This window comes from Ipomoea triloba, chromosome 15 (assembly GCF_003576645.1).
Source record: "Ipomoea triloba cultivar NCNSP0323 chromosome 15, ASM357664v1".
Taxonomy (NCBI): domain Eukaryota; kingdom Viridiplantae; phylum Streptophyta; class Magnoliopsida; order Solanales; family Convolvulaceae; genus Ipomoea; species Ipomoea triloba.
The window spans coordinates 6,806,922-6,819,627 of NC_044930.1; the positions used below are offsets into that span (position 1 = coordinate 6,806,922).

General features: G+C 35.8%; 2 protein-coding genes across 3 annotated transcripts; both read left to right on the forward strand.

Annotated features, from left to right (window-relative positions):
* Positions 1-847: 847 nt before the first annotated feature.
* On the forward strand, positions 848-4,378 carry LOC116006187 (protein WVD2-like 2). Of its 2 annotated transcripts, none has more exons than XM_031246475.1 (7): positions 848-982; positions 2,403-2,850; positions 2,942-3,027; positions 3,124-3,226; positions 3,380-3,451; positions 3,562-3,672; positions 3,757-4,378. In XM_031246475.1, exons 2-7 carry the CDS (start codon positions 2,407-2,409, stop codon positions 4,147-4,149), a joined length of 1,209 nt encoding a protein of 402 aa, XP_031102335.1. In that variant the 5' UTR covers positions 848-982; positions 2,403-2,406; the 3' UTR covers positions 4,150-4,378. The 2 variants fall into 2 exon arrangements, with proteins under 2 accessions (XP_031102335.1, XP_031102336.1); XM_031246476.1 differs by having other exon boundaries at positions 3,133-3,226.
* Positions 4,379-5,089: 711 nt separating this feature from the next.
* Positions 5,090-10,552, forward strand: LOC116007668 (renalase). The gene is made up of 9 exons (XM_031248405.1): positions 5,090-5,599; positions 6,215-6,484; positions 7,177-7,303; positions 7,621-7,682; positions 7,805-8,035; positions 8,646-8,767; positions 9,077-9,215; positions 9,791-9,977; positions 10,052-10,552. The coding sequence occupies exons 1-8, from the start codon at positions 5,171-5,173 to the stop codon at positions 9,950-9,952; spliced, it is 1,542 nt and encodes a 513-aa protein (XP_031104265.1). The 5' UTR covers positions 5,090-5,170; the 3' UTR covers positions 9,953-9,977; positions 10,052-10,552.
* Positions 10,553-12,706: the final 2,154 nt, after the last annotated feature.

Sequence of the window (12,706 nt, forward strand, 5' to 3'; positions counted from 1 at the left end):
GATACTGCTACTTTAGTTATCTTACCAAACTTTCCAAAAAAAAAAAGAAAGAAAGAAAAAGTCATCTTACCAAAATTACCTACCTAACAGTAACGGTTTTGAAATTCGAGACTTCTTTGAAAAAAAAAAGTTTTTAAATAGAAAAGAGAAAGATAGTGAGAAAGTGAGAGGGAAAATAAAATAAAATAAAATAATTGTTTGAAGATTTGAAATTTCATCTCTAATTCTCTGTGTTATCATCACACGATCAATTCTATTTTATGTTATTTTAAAATAAAATTTAATATATATTTTTAACATTTACCGTGAATAAAAAAATTGACATTAATTCACTGAAATATTTTCTTAACTAGCTAGACTCTTATTATATTGTAATTTTAATTTGTCGTCCGTATATATTTGTCATATAAACTTTATTGAATTTAAAAACTATCATGGATTTAATTGGTCACAAGTTCGATTATTATTGACATTCTCTTGATCAAATTGTTGTACAAAGTCTTTCTAGTGCGATTTACCTTTTTTGTGTAATTTATGAGTTATTACACATGAACGAAATTTAGTTAATGCATATCTTCAAATACTGGTACGATTTTTCTCGTCACCCAAAGAAAGCTACCATAGATTCAATTGGACATAAATAGTATATATAAATAGATTATTAACAAATATAATAAAATAGGTTAATTAATTGAAAACTTGAAAGTATAAAGTGAAATTGAAAAAAAAAAACGAAAAAAAGAAAACAGTCAGATAGAGTAAAAATTATTGCCCGACAATAACATAGGGCCAGATTTATGTTTTTCCTTGTTTTGTTTTAAGTAGAGGGAGAGTGGGGGAGAGAGAGGGAGAGGGAGTGAGGGAGAGTTGTAGGAAGAAGACTGTGCTGCTAGGAAGGAGACAGAGAGAGAGAGAGAGAGAGAGAGAGAGAGATCTCTATCTATCTTGTTGGTGAGATCAGCAGCTGAAAGGCAAAATCTTTGTAAGCTCTCCATTTTCTCATGCAATGATTCCTTCGATCTGTTTGTTTCTCTTCCTGTTCTTTCCACCTCTGTTTCTGGAAACCTTGTTCCAGCAGTGCCTCACTCCATTTGCTATGTTTTCTTGCTCCATTTGTTTCTTTTCAAATATTTGCTTGTGTATGATACTGTTTCCAAGTTTTTATTTTTATTTTTTGTTACTTCCATTTGAAAAATGGGGTTGAACAAAGTGGGAACTTTAAGGTGGGTTAATCTGTTTTCTATGATGGGTTTGAGGCTTTTGAGCTTTTGATTTGGCTGTGTTCATTTTTCAGGACATTTGATCTTGCAAAATTGCAAGTTTTTGAGTTGGGTTGAGTTTTAAGCTGGCAAGATTAGGGCTTTGGACATGGGTTTTAGCAGCTGCTGACAAATTTTGGGTGCTGGGACATGTATTTTGAATTCTTGTCCCTGATGACCCCATATTAGTTGCAGTTGGTGTTTGTAGTTTCATGAATTGAATGATTACTTTTTTCTGCCAATTTTTCCCCCCTTGTTAACAAAACCTCCTGTGTTTGGTATTCAGAATTGTACTTTTTTAAAAAACTTTTTCTTAGTTGCCACTTACCCATATATTGTACTCTCATTTGGATTTTAGGTTTCTTTCCAAATTTAAATTTATTTTGCATTCTATTTCTGAATGGACATCCCTAATTTGTGGAACTCTGGCAATTGTGTAGCTTAACATGGATCTGTCCAGGATTGATAGCATTTGTTTGTGCATTCAAATATGAGGTGAATAGAAGTTATGTCATTTAGTATGGACTATTACAATAATTGGAAGGGCAAGGAATTTTTTTGGGGGGGTAGGGAAAACGGGGGGATTAGGATTTTTAGCCTGGCAGTTGGTAAGTTTTCTAGCTTTGCCATTTCAGCATAGATCAGTTTTAATGCTTCCTCTCACCTTGTGTGTATACCTCAATAGAAACAATTTCTATTCGTATGTGCTGACATGAGATGTTACAATGTTCTATGTTTTTCTGCATCGGGAAAGCTACATAAGCAAACAATGTACTTTTGTTTGGAGTTGAAAGGACAATATTATAGGAAATACCTAGTATTTTGGGTAAAGCAGTTAAACGGAAGCTTCAGAATATTATTCCTCACCTCTGTATTAATTAGTATTGTACTTCATAATATTGGATTTGATTTTGGCCAAACTAATTATCTCCAACATAGAGGAAACTAGAACTGTTATTTCCTTTCATTGCGTGATGAAATAATTAGAAATTTATGTGTGTTGAACTATCATAGTTTGGAGACCTTTTGTTAGCGAGCTGTGTAGGACACTTAAGACAGCTGATTCCTAATGCCTTTCAATTTTGAACTATCATGTTTTAACGCTTTGTTTTATTATTTATATTTTTAATTTTTTTCATGCAGGCAGATGGGGAGGGAGGTTGCCAGCTTACGTATCGACAAGAAAGCCAATGTTGCCAATTTAAAACCAAATTGTACTGGTTATGGAACAGTTGACATTAATGGCTCGGAGGCACTTGGAAGAGACGCGAATATTGAGGATTGCCGTGAGAAGCAAGATGTGCTATCTGTTAAGATCACAAATTGTGAGGCCGGTGAGCCTGAGGGAAAAGTTGTGAAAGCTGACACTCTAAAGTTGAGTGATAAGAAGTCGAACTCAACCGTGAAGCCTGCCTCGGAGTCTGCTATTGTAGATGCAACTTTAGACACAAACCCTGATATGTTGAAGTCCCCCGGCCCTGGTCTTGTTGCCAAGCATCATGCTAACGGTGTTGAGGCTACTGATACTGGTTCGAACTGCTCTTCGAAATCAAATGATCTGCACTCCCCGTTGAGTGCAAAAAGGTCACAGGTATAGTTTCATACGCTCTCTTATTAGGGCACTTTTTCATGTCTTGTAAATGTGATGATTTGAGGTTTTTTTTTTTTTTTTTGAATTCCAGCAAACTCCACTGGTGTCAAGAAAACTGCAGCAGCTGGATGATAGGAAACACCATGACGAAGAAGATATTTGGTCCTTGGCTTCTTCGTATCCTTTTTATGAATTTTAATCTCCTCTCTTCTAGACATTCACTATTCGGGCATTCCCATTTTCTTTCCTTTTCAAATCTGTTATCGTCCTTAGCTTGTATAGTGCTGCAGCATCTGTGAGAACTCTCAGGTCTAAAATCACTGTTCCAGTTGCTCCAACTTTTAAATCTGCAGATCGAGCTGCAAGACGCAGAGAGGTATTTTCTTAATAAATTCTAATGAATAGTCATTTATGTGATTATGTCTGAAACCCGTTTCCCCTATTTAATATTTAGTTGCTGCACTAAGATATTACTCAATCACGATTTCCATATCATTGCCCTTTATGTTTGTTTATACTGCCTTCACAGTTTTACTCAAAGTTGGAGGAAAAACACAAAGCTTTGGAAGCAGAGAAACAAGAATGTGCTGCCAGAACTAAGGTATTTCAGTGATTGAATGCTCATGTTTTTCCCCATCGTGTTTGTATTCCCGACAATAATGCTCGTCCCGTCCCCGAGAAATTAGATAATGAACTTTACATAAATTATAGGAAGAAGAGGAAGCAGTTATAAAGCAGCTTAGAAAGAACATGGTCTATAAGGCAAATCCAGTTCCAAGCTTTTACCACGAAGGACCTCCACCAAAAGCCGAACTTAAGAAAGTAAATTCTCCATTTGTTCATAAAGCTAGTAAATTTTGCACTCTTTTGTTAGTCCAAGTATAATTTTAACATTCTTGGATACAGCTACCTCTCACTCGTGCAAAATCGCCCAACCTTACACGGAGAAAAAGCTGCAGTGATGCTGTCGTTTCTCCAGAAGTGAAGCAAGTTTGTGGTCGGGGTCGTCACAGCATTGGCGCGTACAGGCAAGGGAACACGAGCGCCGTAACTCCCAAAAGTAAAGGCCCGGTGAACGGAGAGAATGGTAATGGAACTAGCAGTGCCAAACCAGTAAAGGTTACAAGGAGAACTCCAGCCAAGGGGAGAAAGGAAACTCCTGCAAACGACTCGCCAGCGAAGGAAACGAATGCAAGTCCAACTAACGACGTAAAGGAAACTCCAGCCGAAGAGGTAAAGGAAAGTAATTGTGCTGTTATAGATTTTCAGGCGAGCGGGCATATTGCTGCTCAATCATGAAGCAATTTAGCTCCTATTTTTTGTGTTTCTGATTGTACTTTTAGAGGAAAACGAACTGAACTCCTTAAAATGGTCATTTCCTTGGTTGTTGGCAATGACTTGTTGATCAATCTGTGTTGTAAATTGTGTAGCAGTGTGTGTTTTTTTGGTACATATTTGATGAAGAAGAGAGACATGGAGGCATGGACTGACTTGTTTATAAACGCACTTCAACTTTTTTTTGTCTGATTATCGGTTCTTGCTTGTAATTTATTTATTTATTTTTGCTAAATTTATTAAAGAACTCTTACGGGGCCTTTGGTAGCGAAGGGAGAAATAAGGGTAAAAGAATTGCAATTTCATGGGAGAATGGTAAGTAAAAATAGAATTACAAAATATTTAGGAATTGAAAGGGGATAAAAATGCCTGTGTAATTGCATTTTCTAAGGAAAGATATAGGATTATTAAGGAGAGCAATTTAATCTTCACACTCCAAAATTTCTTCCTATGCAATTTCTAAGGAGAGATGAGATTTGTAATTTCTCAAATTTGAAAAACTGAAATTCCATATAATTACAATTCTTCTCACCAAACTCTACTTAAAATTAAATAAAAAAAATAATTACAATTCTCTCTACCAAACATGCTATCAGGCTATTCTTATTCTTGAAAAGATAGCCTTTATAAGATGATTTGACATGCTAAATGAATATTTTGAGTATTTCGGAGGTAATAATAGCTTAAGGTTTAAATATTCTATAAAAAAATATTACATAAATTCTTACTTTTTATTTTCAAATTTATACTCTCTTTCACAATTTTTTGATGTAGATATTTTTTTTATTTTTAGATATACATAATGACAATATCTTATCATTAATTATCACATTGTAAAATAAAAGTAATAAAAGTGAGCGAGTAGATGTAAGTATAACTCCATTTCATATTTTCATGCTACCATTTTACCCGTTATTCTGATGTGCGGTTTATCAGTAGACCGGAACGACTTATCCCATTCTTTCCCTCCAAATTGTCGGAGGCTATGGCTCACTCTAACGTCTCCAACCAATTCCTCTCTTCTCCTTTCCTTCTTCAACCTCTCAAACCCCGCAACCCTACTTTCGCTAACTTCTCTTTGATTCCCCGTTTCTCCAACCCTATTTCTCCATTTCGGAGCTGCTCCATCACCGCCTCCGACAACAACGCCGCGACTTCCGGCGGAACACAGCCAATGAGCGACCCGCCCCGCAGCGCCAGGACCCGAATCCCAAGGAAACCCAAACGCTCCTCCTCCTCTTACGGAGCTTCCCGGAGGTCAGCGCTGAAAAAGAGCTTCACGCAGGAGCAGGTGAGCTTCGCGAACCCGATTCCTGATGACCCGGTGGTCGGGATTATCGGAGGTGGGATGTCTGGCTTGGCTTGCGCGCTTTACTTGGATAAGAGAGGCATCCGGTCCACCGTTTTTGATACGGTTTCTCATTCTTACCCTTCTTCTCTTCAAATTGCTTTGGGTTTCAGTTACAGATGAGAGGAATGCATATTCAATTTTGACTTGTAAAATTTTAATTTTGATCGCTTCCAGTTTCCTACTAGAGCTCTGTGATATGTTAAATAGCAAATACCAATTTTAGTCCCACACTCCCACTAGTATTAGCAAAATGACAGATTTAGTTCACATATTTAATTACTATCAATTTTCATTCACAACTACTAGGTATTATTTTCGTACCAAAATTGATCACGATCACCCCTCTGACTAAAATATGCTAATTTTTAAGGGTATTTTCACCCCATCTATTCATATATAATATGTCAATTCGATTAATGTATGAATGGACAAAAATATCCTTACAAATTACACATTTCGACATATTTTAGCTAAAGGGGTGATTAGCCCGATCAATTTTGACACGAAAACAATAGTTGTGGATATGAAAATTGATAGCAATTAAATACATAGACAAAAACTGTCTGCTAATACCCATGAGACCAAAATTAGTATTTGCTCTAAGTTAAATATATGGCTTTGTATATATCTATTTATATACACACTCTGGCTTTTCTTACTTATTTTGGCATGCTTTAGGGAATTCATGGATTAGGAGGAAGAATGGGTACAAGAATAGTTGATCCTCAACCGCTGATATTTGACCACGCAGCTCAGTTCTTCACTGTGACTGATCCCAGGTTCTCTGAGCTGGTTAACGATTGGTCCAACAGGGGTCTGGTTCAACAGTGGCTGGGTACAATTGGGGAGCTTGAACTAGGAGGAAAGTTCTCTCCTTTTCCACCTTCACCTCCAAGATATATTGGTGTCAATGGAATGCGCCCACTTGCAGATTCGATATTGTCCCAGGTGCCTTGTCTTTCTTTACTTAACTGGGGTGTCTAGTCTTTTTTTTTTTTCTGCTATATATCTATATGTCTTTTGAGCATGTTAAATTTTGTCCATGATGAAGTCACCCTTACTTGACCTGGCAATGGGGATATGGGAGTGAAGAGAAGTTGGATGAGGAGAGGAAAACCAATTTAAGTTTTCTTCTCTTTCAAACCAAGAATAAGTGATTCTCCTACATTGGTTTTGAGAATATTTTATATTATTATTGATTTATTGTTAATTGGAAGCAACTTCTTTACTTATTCTGCTTCATGCTTGTAACAAGTAATGTGTCTAGTTGTTTTTGTATGCATACAAAACACATGTCAGTATTTGACTATTTGTGCTGCCTGTTCTGCTTTGAAACAATCTTTTTATAATTATTCATTTCCACATAACTCATTTGCATTATTTATTACTGTGATATTGTACTATTCTAGTATACTATAGAAAGAAGCTGCTTGAGAAGGCAGGCTTTGGGTGGTGAACACTGATCATCCAGCCTTGATATTTCTTTCTTGTATCTGGAACTAGTGACATACTAACATCCTTTTGATGCTTATAAACTAGATCAAAAGCCATTTTGAATGGGCTTTGAATCTGTAGTACCCTCATTTATTTGTGATAATTTTTCCTTTCTTAGAATCCTGGAAATTTGGCATGTGATGCAGACTCATTTAGTCAATGTGGTGCGGCCTTGTTGGGTCAGTGAACTTGAGCCATTTAATGGGACATGGCACCTGAGTGAGAAGGGGAAACCTTGTGGCCACTTTGACGCAGTTGTCATTGCACATAATGGTAATTATGTACTCTTTTCTGAGTAGTTTGCCCCTTTCAATAATTCAATGTTCATTTAGAAAGAATTTTCTGTATCCCCCATATATTGTGTGTCTGAGCCTCTATTGCAGCTTTCCCTTTTCCATCCAATGAATTTTCATTCCCTTGTATGATTTTTCCATTTTCAATTTCCTGCATGGCTGGTGGATCAAGGATCTTCATGGGTGTGTAGTGTGTTGCAACCCTGTGATAGATGCAAAGCCACATTTCTTTAAAAACTAAATTTATGTGTTCTCGTTTCGGTTGAGTTTTATGATTCTGTTGCATTGCTAAACCAGGGAAATGTGCAAATCGATTGCTTGCGACATCAGGGCTTCCTCTAATAGCAAGACAAATGAAGGTACTCACAGAAGTCACTATGTGTACACTTGAAATAATGCAGGAAAATTCTAAGCTGTATTCATGTTATATCGGTGATCAACTTTATCTTCTATGGTTCTTTACTATTTTCATGTTCTGCAGCGACTTGAGTTGAGTTCTATATGGGCTCTCCTTGCAGCATTTGAGGATCCTCTTCCTTCAACAGCCAATGCAGATTTTGTTACCTTTGAGGGAGCCTTTGTTAAAGGGGTTGAATCTGTCTCATGGATGGCAAACAACACCAAGAAACTGTTAGGTTCCAAAAGCGATGGCCCTCACTGTTGGACATTTTTCAGCACAGCAAGCTTTGGAAAGAAAAACAAAGTTCCACAGGTAGTTTTTGGTTTGGTGATTTAAGCTCCAATAAAGATGAGCCATCCCATAGAGACTTAATTCATATAAGGACAGGCTACTTCAGAGATTTGATTGCCATAATCCTTTATACAATGAGTTTCAAAGTCCTTGCTAAGATTATGAAGAGCAGAGCGAGTTCTAAAAGGTTTACAAAATTAAATGTGAATATAATCTGACGTAATTGGATAGCATCCTTATAAGTAGTGCTTTATTCATACAGGCTTGAAAAACACTTTGATTATTCCTCTGGCCTTAGCCATTTCATTAACCAAATACCCAATTTTAATGCCATGGTGATATTAGCTGGGTCATTTACTTACCCAACTGAGTGTGCAGGCAGGGGAACATTTGTTATAGGAGATCTAAATTATTTACATAGTAATTCATATCTAATTTCCCTAAGTGGGAAACTAAGAATGCAGATTTCTAGATCTATAAAAATGAACAAAACACATGCTTTGGTTAATATTCATGAATATTGCAATTTTATTGCAAAAGATATTCTTTTAATATTGATGAATATAGGAAAGCATTCCAACTGCTACAGCTGAGAAAGTGAAGGATATTCTTTTAATATTGATGAATATAGGAAAGCATTCCAACTGCTACAGCTGAGAAAGTGAAGGAAGCCATGTTTGAGGGTGTTGAAAAAGCACTTGGACTATCACATGGATCACTTAAAAGGCCATTGTATACTCGGTTGCAATTGTGGTAAAATGAAATCTTTGAACTATGATGTCATTTAATTTGTTTTGATATTGATGTCTCCAATAAGTCTTTATCAGATTGAGATTAAAGAGATACACATTTTATGTACTGATAATTAATGCCAATTGTTATAAGAGTATGTTATGTAGTGTGATTTAATTCTTTTCTGTCTAAGTGAAAGTGGTTCAATGTGCATCTAAAAGAAGGAAAATTTCTTTGCCCTTTAGCCTCCTTGTTTGGTGTGCAGATCGTTTATGCTATTATATTACCTTGCTAGAAATGATGAATCATTTTATGTTTGCTAATTTGTAGGGGTGCCGCACTTCCCACCAACACACCGAACATTCCTTGCATCTTTGATCCTCTTGGAAGAGCAGGAATATGTGGTGACTGGTTACTTGGTTCAAGTTTGGAAGCAGCAGCTTTAAGCGGGATGGCTCTTGCTAATCATGTAATGTCTTTTTTCCCCTTTTCTACCATTTGTCCTCTGTTCTGCTGATAGGGTCACTGCTTTTAAATATGCGAAATTAGAGAAAGTAGAAAACACATTAATATTGATAAGAGAAGGTTATGAAAGCCTAGTCTGTCTGTACTTCACTTGAGTGGGAAACTACTGAAACCAGTAGAGAGTAGAATTCCTTTGTCTGGCCTGAGTTGACAATGCCTCCAAAACCAAAAGCTTATTAATTTTTATCATGTACAATTCTAAACTAGATATGGCTTCTTCTTTTGGGCGGAGACCGGTGAAGGGCCAAGTCTAGCACCCAGTAGCTAGGGGGATTATTAGGTTGAGGCTTAAAGGGCCAAGTCCAGCATCCTGCCTATCGAAAAAGTGGCAGGTATAAGGAAATAAAATTGTGCCTTCGTTACTAGCTATAAATTTTGGCATAGTGGTAAGCGTTTGATCCTAACAAGTGGTATTAGAACCATGTCACAGGTCGGCAAGAGTAAATTGTGGCGTAGTGATAAGCACTTGATCCTAACCGTCTTTTCCCCCCTCCCCTACTTTTTTATTCTCTTTTTCAGATTGCAGATTACTTGCAAAGTGGTGGAGCTTGTCCAGAAGAGTATGCTGTTGGTTTACATAATGAATTCCAACCACTGAGTGGACATGATATTGGACAGTTTCCCGGTCTGGAATCGAATGGCCAAATCGAGAATTCCCCAGTTCTTCAACTTACGACATGACTCGTTTTCTGCAAGCCATTATCTGGTATTGCACTGCTATCTTGCACTGATGGATGCCCCTCAATTGTTACTCATTTCTGATGCTCCTTTAATTCCCAGGTCGATAAATTGATCGGAGGAAATATATAGATTATCTATATATTACTTACCAGAAACAGAGAGATTGGTAGCCCAAGAATATTGTCAAAGAAACTGCATATATATGTACTGGATTCTCTATGCAATAGAAGCTGGAGAAGAGGTAAGATTCTTTTGCACAATGAGTGTTACCATTCTGAATAGATTTTGAAGAACTTCTCGATTCTGGCTTGCCATGATCACAACAATTCAACAAATATCTTTCTCCTTAATCTAGTCAAAACAAACATGCAATCAGATCCTAGGAAAACCTTTTGAGACTTGTTGGGTACACTGAAACATTGTTTAGCTAGCCTGGAAATCCCAATTTCATTGCTGTAAGTGCTTTATGCTTGTACACGTCCAATCTTTGTTTTGATTACTCTTTAGTGTACAGATTTTCTCCGTGACAGTTGTAAACTTTTAGTTAGTGAAGGAGCGGTCTTGAGTACAGTTGGTATGGCATGGGGTTTGTTTTTGAAATATCTTACCATTTTCTCTTTACTTACGTATTTTGTTTTTAATTGAATTATGCTAAAACCGGTAACCTAACTCTCATACCATTTATTAAGATCAAGCATTTGAATAATACTAACTTTGTTATAATGCATTATATGTTCAATACCATCTCCACTAAGACACTAAGGTTTGAACTCGTGACCTTTCATTTGAGAAAGTCACTCTGTGCCACTAGATCAAGCCATTGACTGTTTATTTTTATTTAATTATATGAATTTTAGCAACTTTATTTTCATTATGGCCTTATGGGAAATCAATGCGATGTGCATTACATTAATAATACTCTTTGATGGTTATTGGTTAATGACTTATTGGTACGCGTTAGTGTTACTTAACGGGTTGAGGGCTATTTCGCCCCCAAAAAAATTTGGTGTACAACATTTTATAAACAATGTATAAATTTCTTAGCACCAAACAAAGTATGCAATCCTTATACTTTTCATAAGATCTCACAATTATTGAATTAATATCTTTATAACTCCAACAAACACTATCTTGTGAGTGGAATACACATTATCTTTAATAGTATCTTGACACACTGCCTAGTGTGACTAGTGAATGCAGGTCATAAGAGACAATCTTTTTCGTGAGGCTCATCATTTATAAATATTCTAAGGTAATCTTTTGTACTTAGTTCTAGTGAATGCAGGTCCAAATAGGATTGTATAATCGCTTAAAGAACGCCTCCATTGATATAAATAAATCAAATGTTGGACAAAGCAGGGTTCAAATTCTAGACCTGTGACCCTCCATATATAAGCTTGGGATTATTTTAAGGAAGGGAAAAGGAAAATAAATGGTTTATTTGATAGATGACGGGTTATGTTGTAAGTTGGGGTTTTGTTGGAAGAGATTCAACTGCGTTTAAAAATATTATAATCTTCTCTCGAATGACTAACTCAGTTGGTTCGATGGTTCAATTTAAAGTTTCACTTCAGTAACAAAGGTCATTGGGCAACCTTGTTAATCAAATTAAAGGAAATGAAGACTCCTTATTTGCAGAGTGTACAAACAAGTGTATGAACTTTGAGACTTTCAGGGCAACTTAGGATTAGTCTGACATACTTTGGGACAATTATTATATGGTCACCTTGTAAGGTGGACCACTGACTTAATGTTCATTTTTAATAGAGTAAAAATTTATTTTTAATACATTGAATGTTCATTTTTTTAAAGGTTCATTTTTTTTTTGTGTACTGAAGGTATATTAAATAATGAATCTTCAGTACACAAAAAATGGACATTCAGTCTACTTTAAAAGAAAAAAACATTTATCTATGGTCTATATTACAATATTGACCATGGTCAATAGTATAATTTATCCTTTTTGGGATACATAATGTAATAACAAAAATTATAATCTTATTACATTTGGGCAAGAAAAAATAATGGTTTATTTTTAATACATTGAATGTTCATTTGATAGATGAAGGGTTCACAGACCCAAATCCCTATGAGATACACCCTTCACTCGCCTCCGTCATGTCCGCAAAACCTCCATCTTCCTTCTTCCTTCTGTCATCTCTCTTATTGTTAGACCGATCATATTAAAGTCTTCCATCAATAACAGGGTCATTGAAAGACTTTATTTATTCAAAGGTGATTAAAACTCTTTGTATGCATAGTATAGTATAAAAATATAAATTTTGGAACAGGACGACTTAAGATTAGTTTGGTGTACTTCAGAACAATCATTATATCCAAGATCATAGTCCACATTGTAAAGTGAATCACGAACAAACATAAGATTCATTTCAATATACCGAATTTTCAATTTTTAATATATTTAATGTTCATAATTCGTGTACTAAAAATTCATTATGTGGTATATTAAATAATAAACATTCACAAAAAAAAAAAAAAAAAAAAAAAAAAAAAAAAACCTTCCAATATACAAAAGATTATGAATACATAATGTATTACATTATGTATCCCTTAGGGTGTGTTTGGTTGGTGGGTTTAGGCATAAGGAATGGGTATGAAAGTGATTGCTTGTGTTTGATTGATAGGTTTTGTGAATGCTACTATGGGTTTGGAATACCCAATTAATAACAAAACTCATACCCTTATTAAACAAGGGTTTCATCTCCCTTCCTCCTTTCTTCCCCAACTATTAAT

Excerpts from the sequence above, each read along its gene's own strand:
- LOC116007668 (XM_031248405.1), top strand. The coding sequence starts at position 5,171 with ATGGCTCACTCTAACGTCTCCAACCAATTCCTCTCTTCTCCTTTCCTT. Across the intron at positions 6,485-7,176 it reads CAGATTCGATATTGTCCCAG|ACTCATTTAGTCAATGTGGT; the intron begins GTGCCTTGTCTT and ends CATGTGATGCAG. Across the intron at positions 9,216-9,790 it reads GGATGGCTCTTGCTAATCAT|ATTGCAGATTACTTGCAAAG; the intron begins GTAATGTCTTTT and ends TCTCTTTTTCAG.
- LOC116006187 (XM_031246475.1), top strand. The coding sequence starts at position 2,407 with ATGGGGAGGGAGGTTGCCAGCTTACGTATCGACAAGAAAGCCAATGTT. Across the intron at positions 3,028-3,123 it reads ATTTGGTCCTTGGCTTCTTC|CTTGTATAGTGCTGCAGCAT; the intron begins GTATCCTTTTTA and ends TATCGTCCTTAG. Across the intron at positions 3,452-3,561 it reads AATGTGCTGCCAGAACTAAG|GAAGAAGAGGAAGCAGTTAT; the intron begins GTATTTCAGTGA and ends CATAAATTATAG.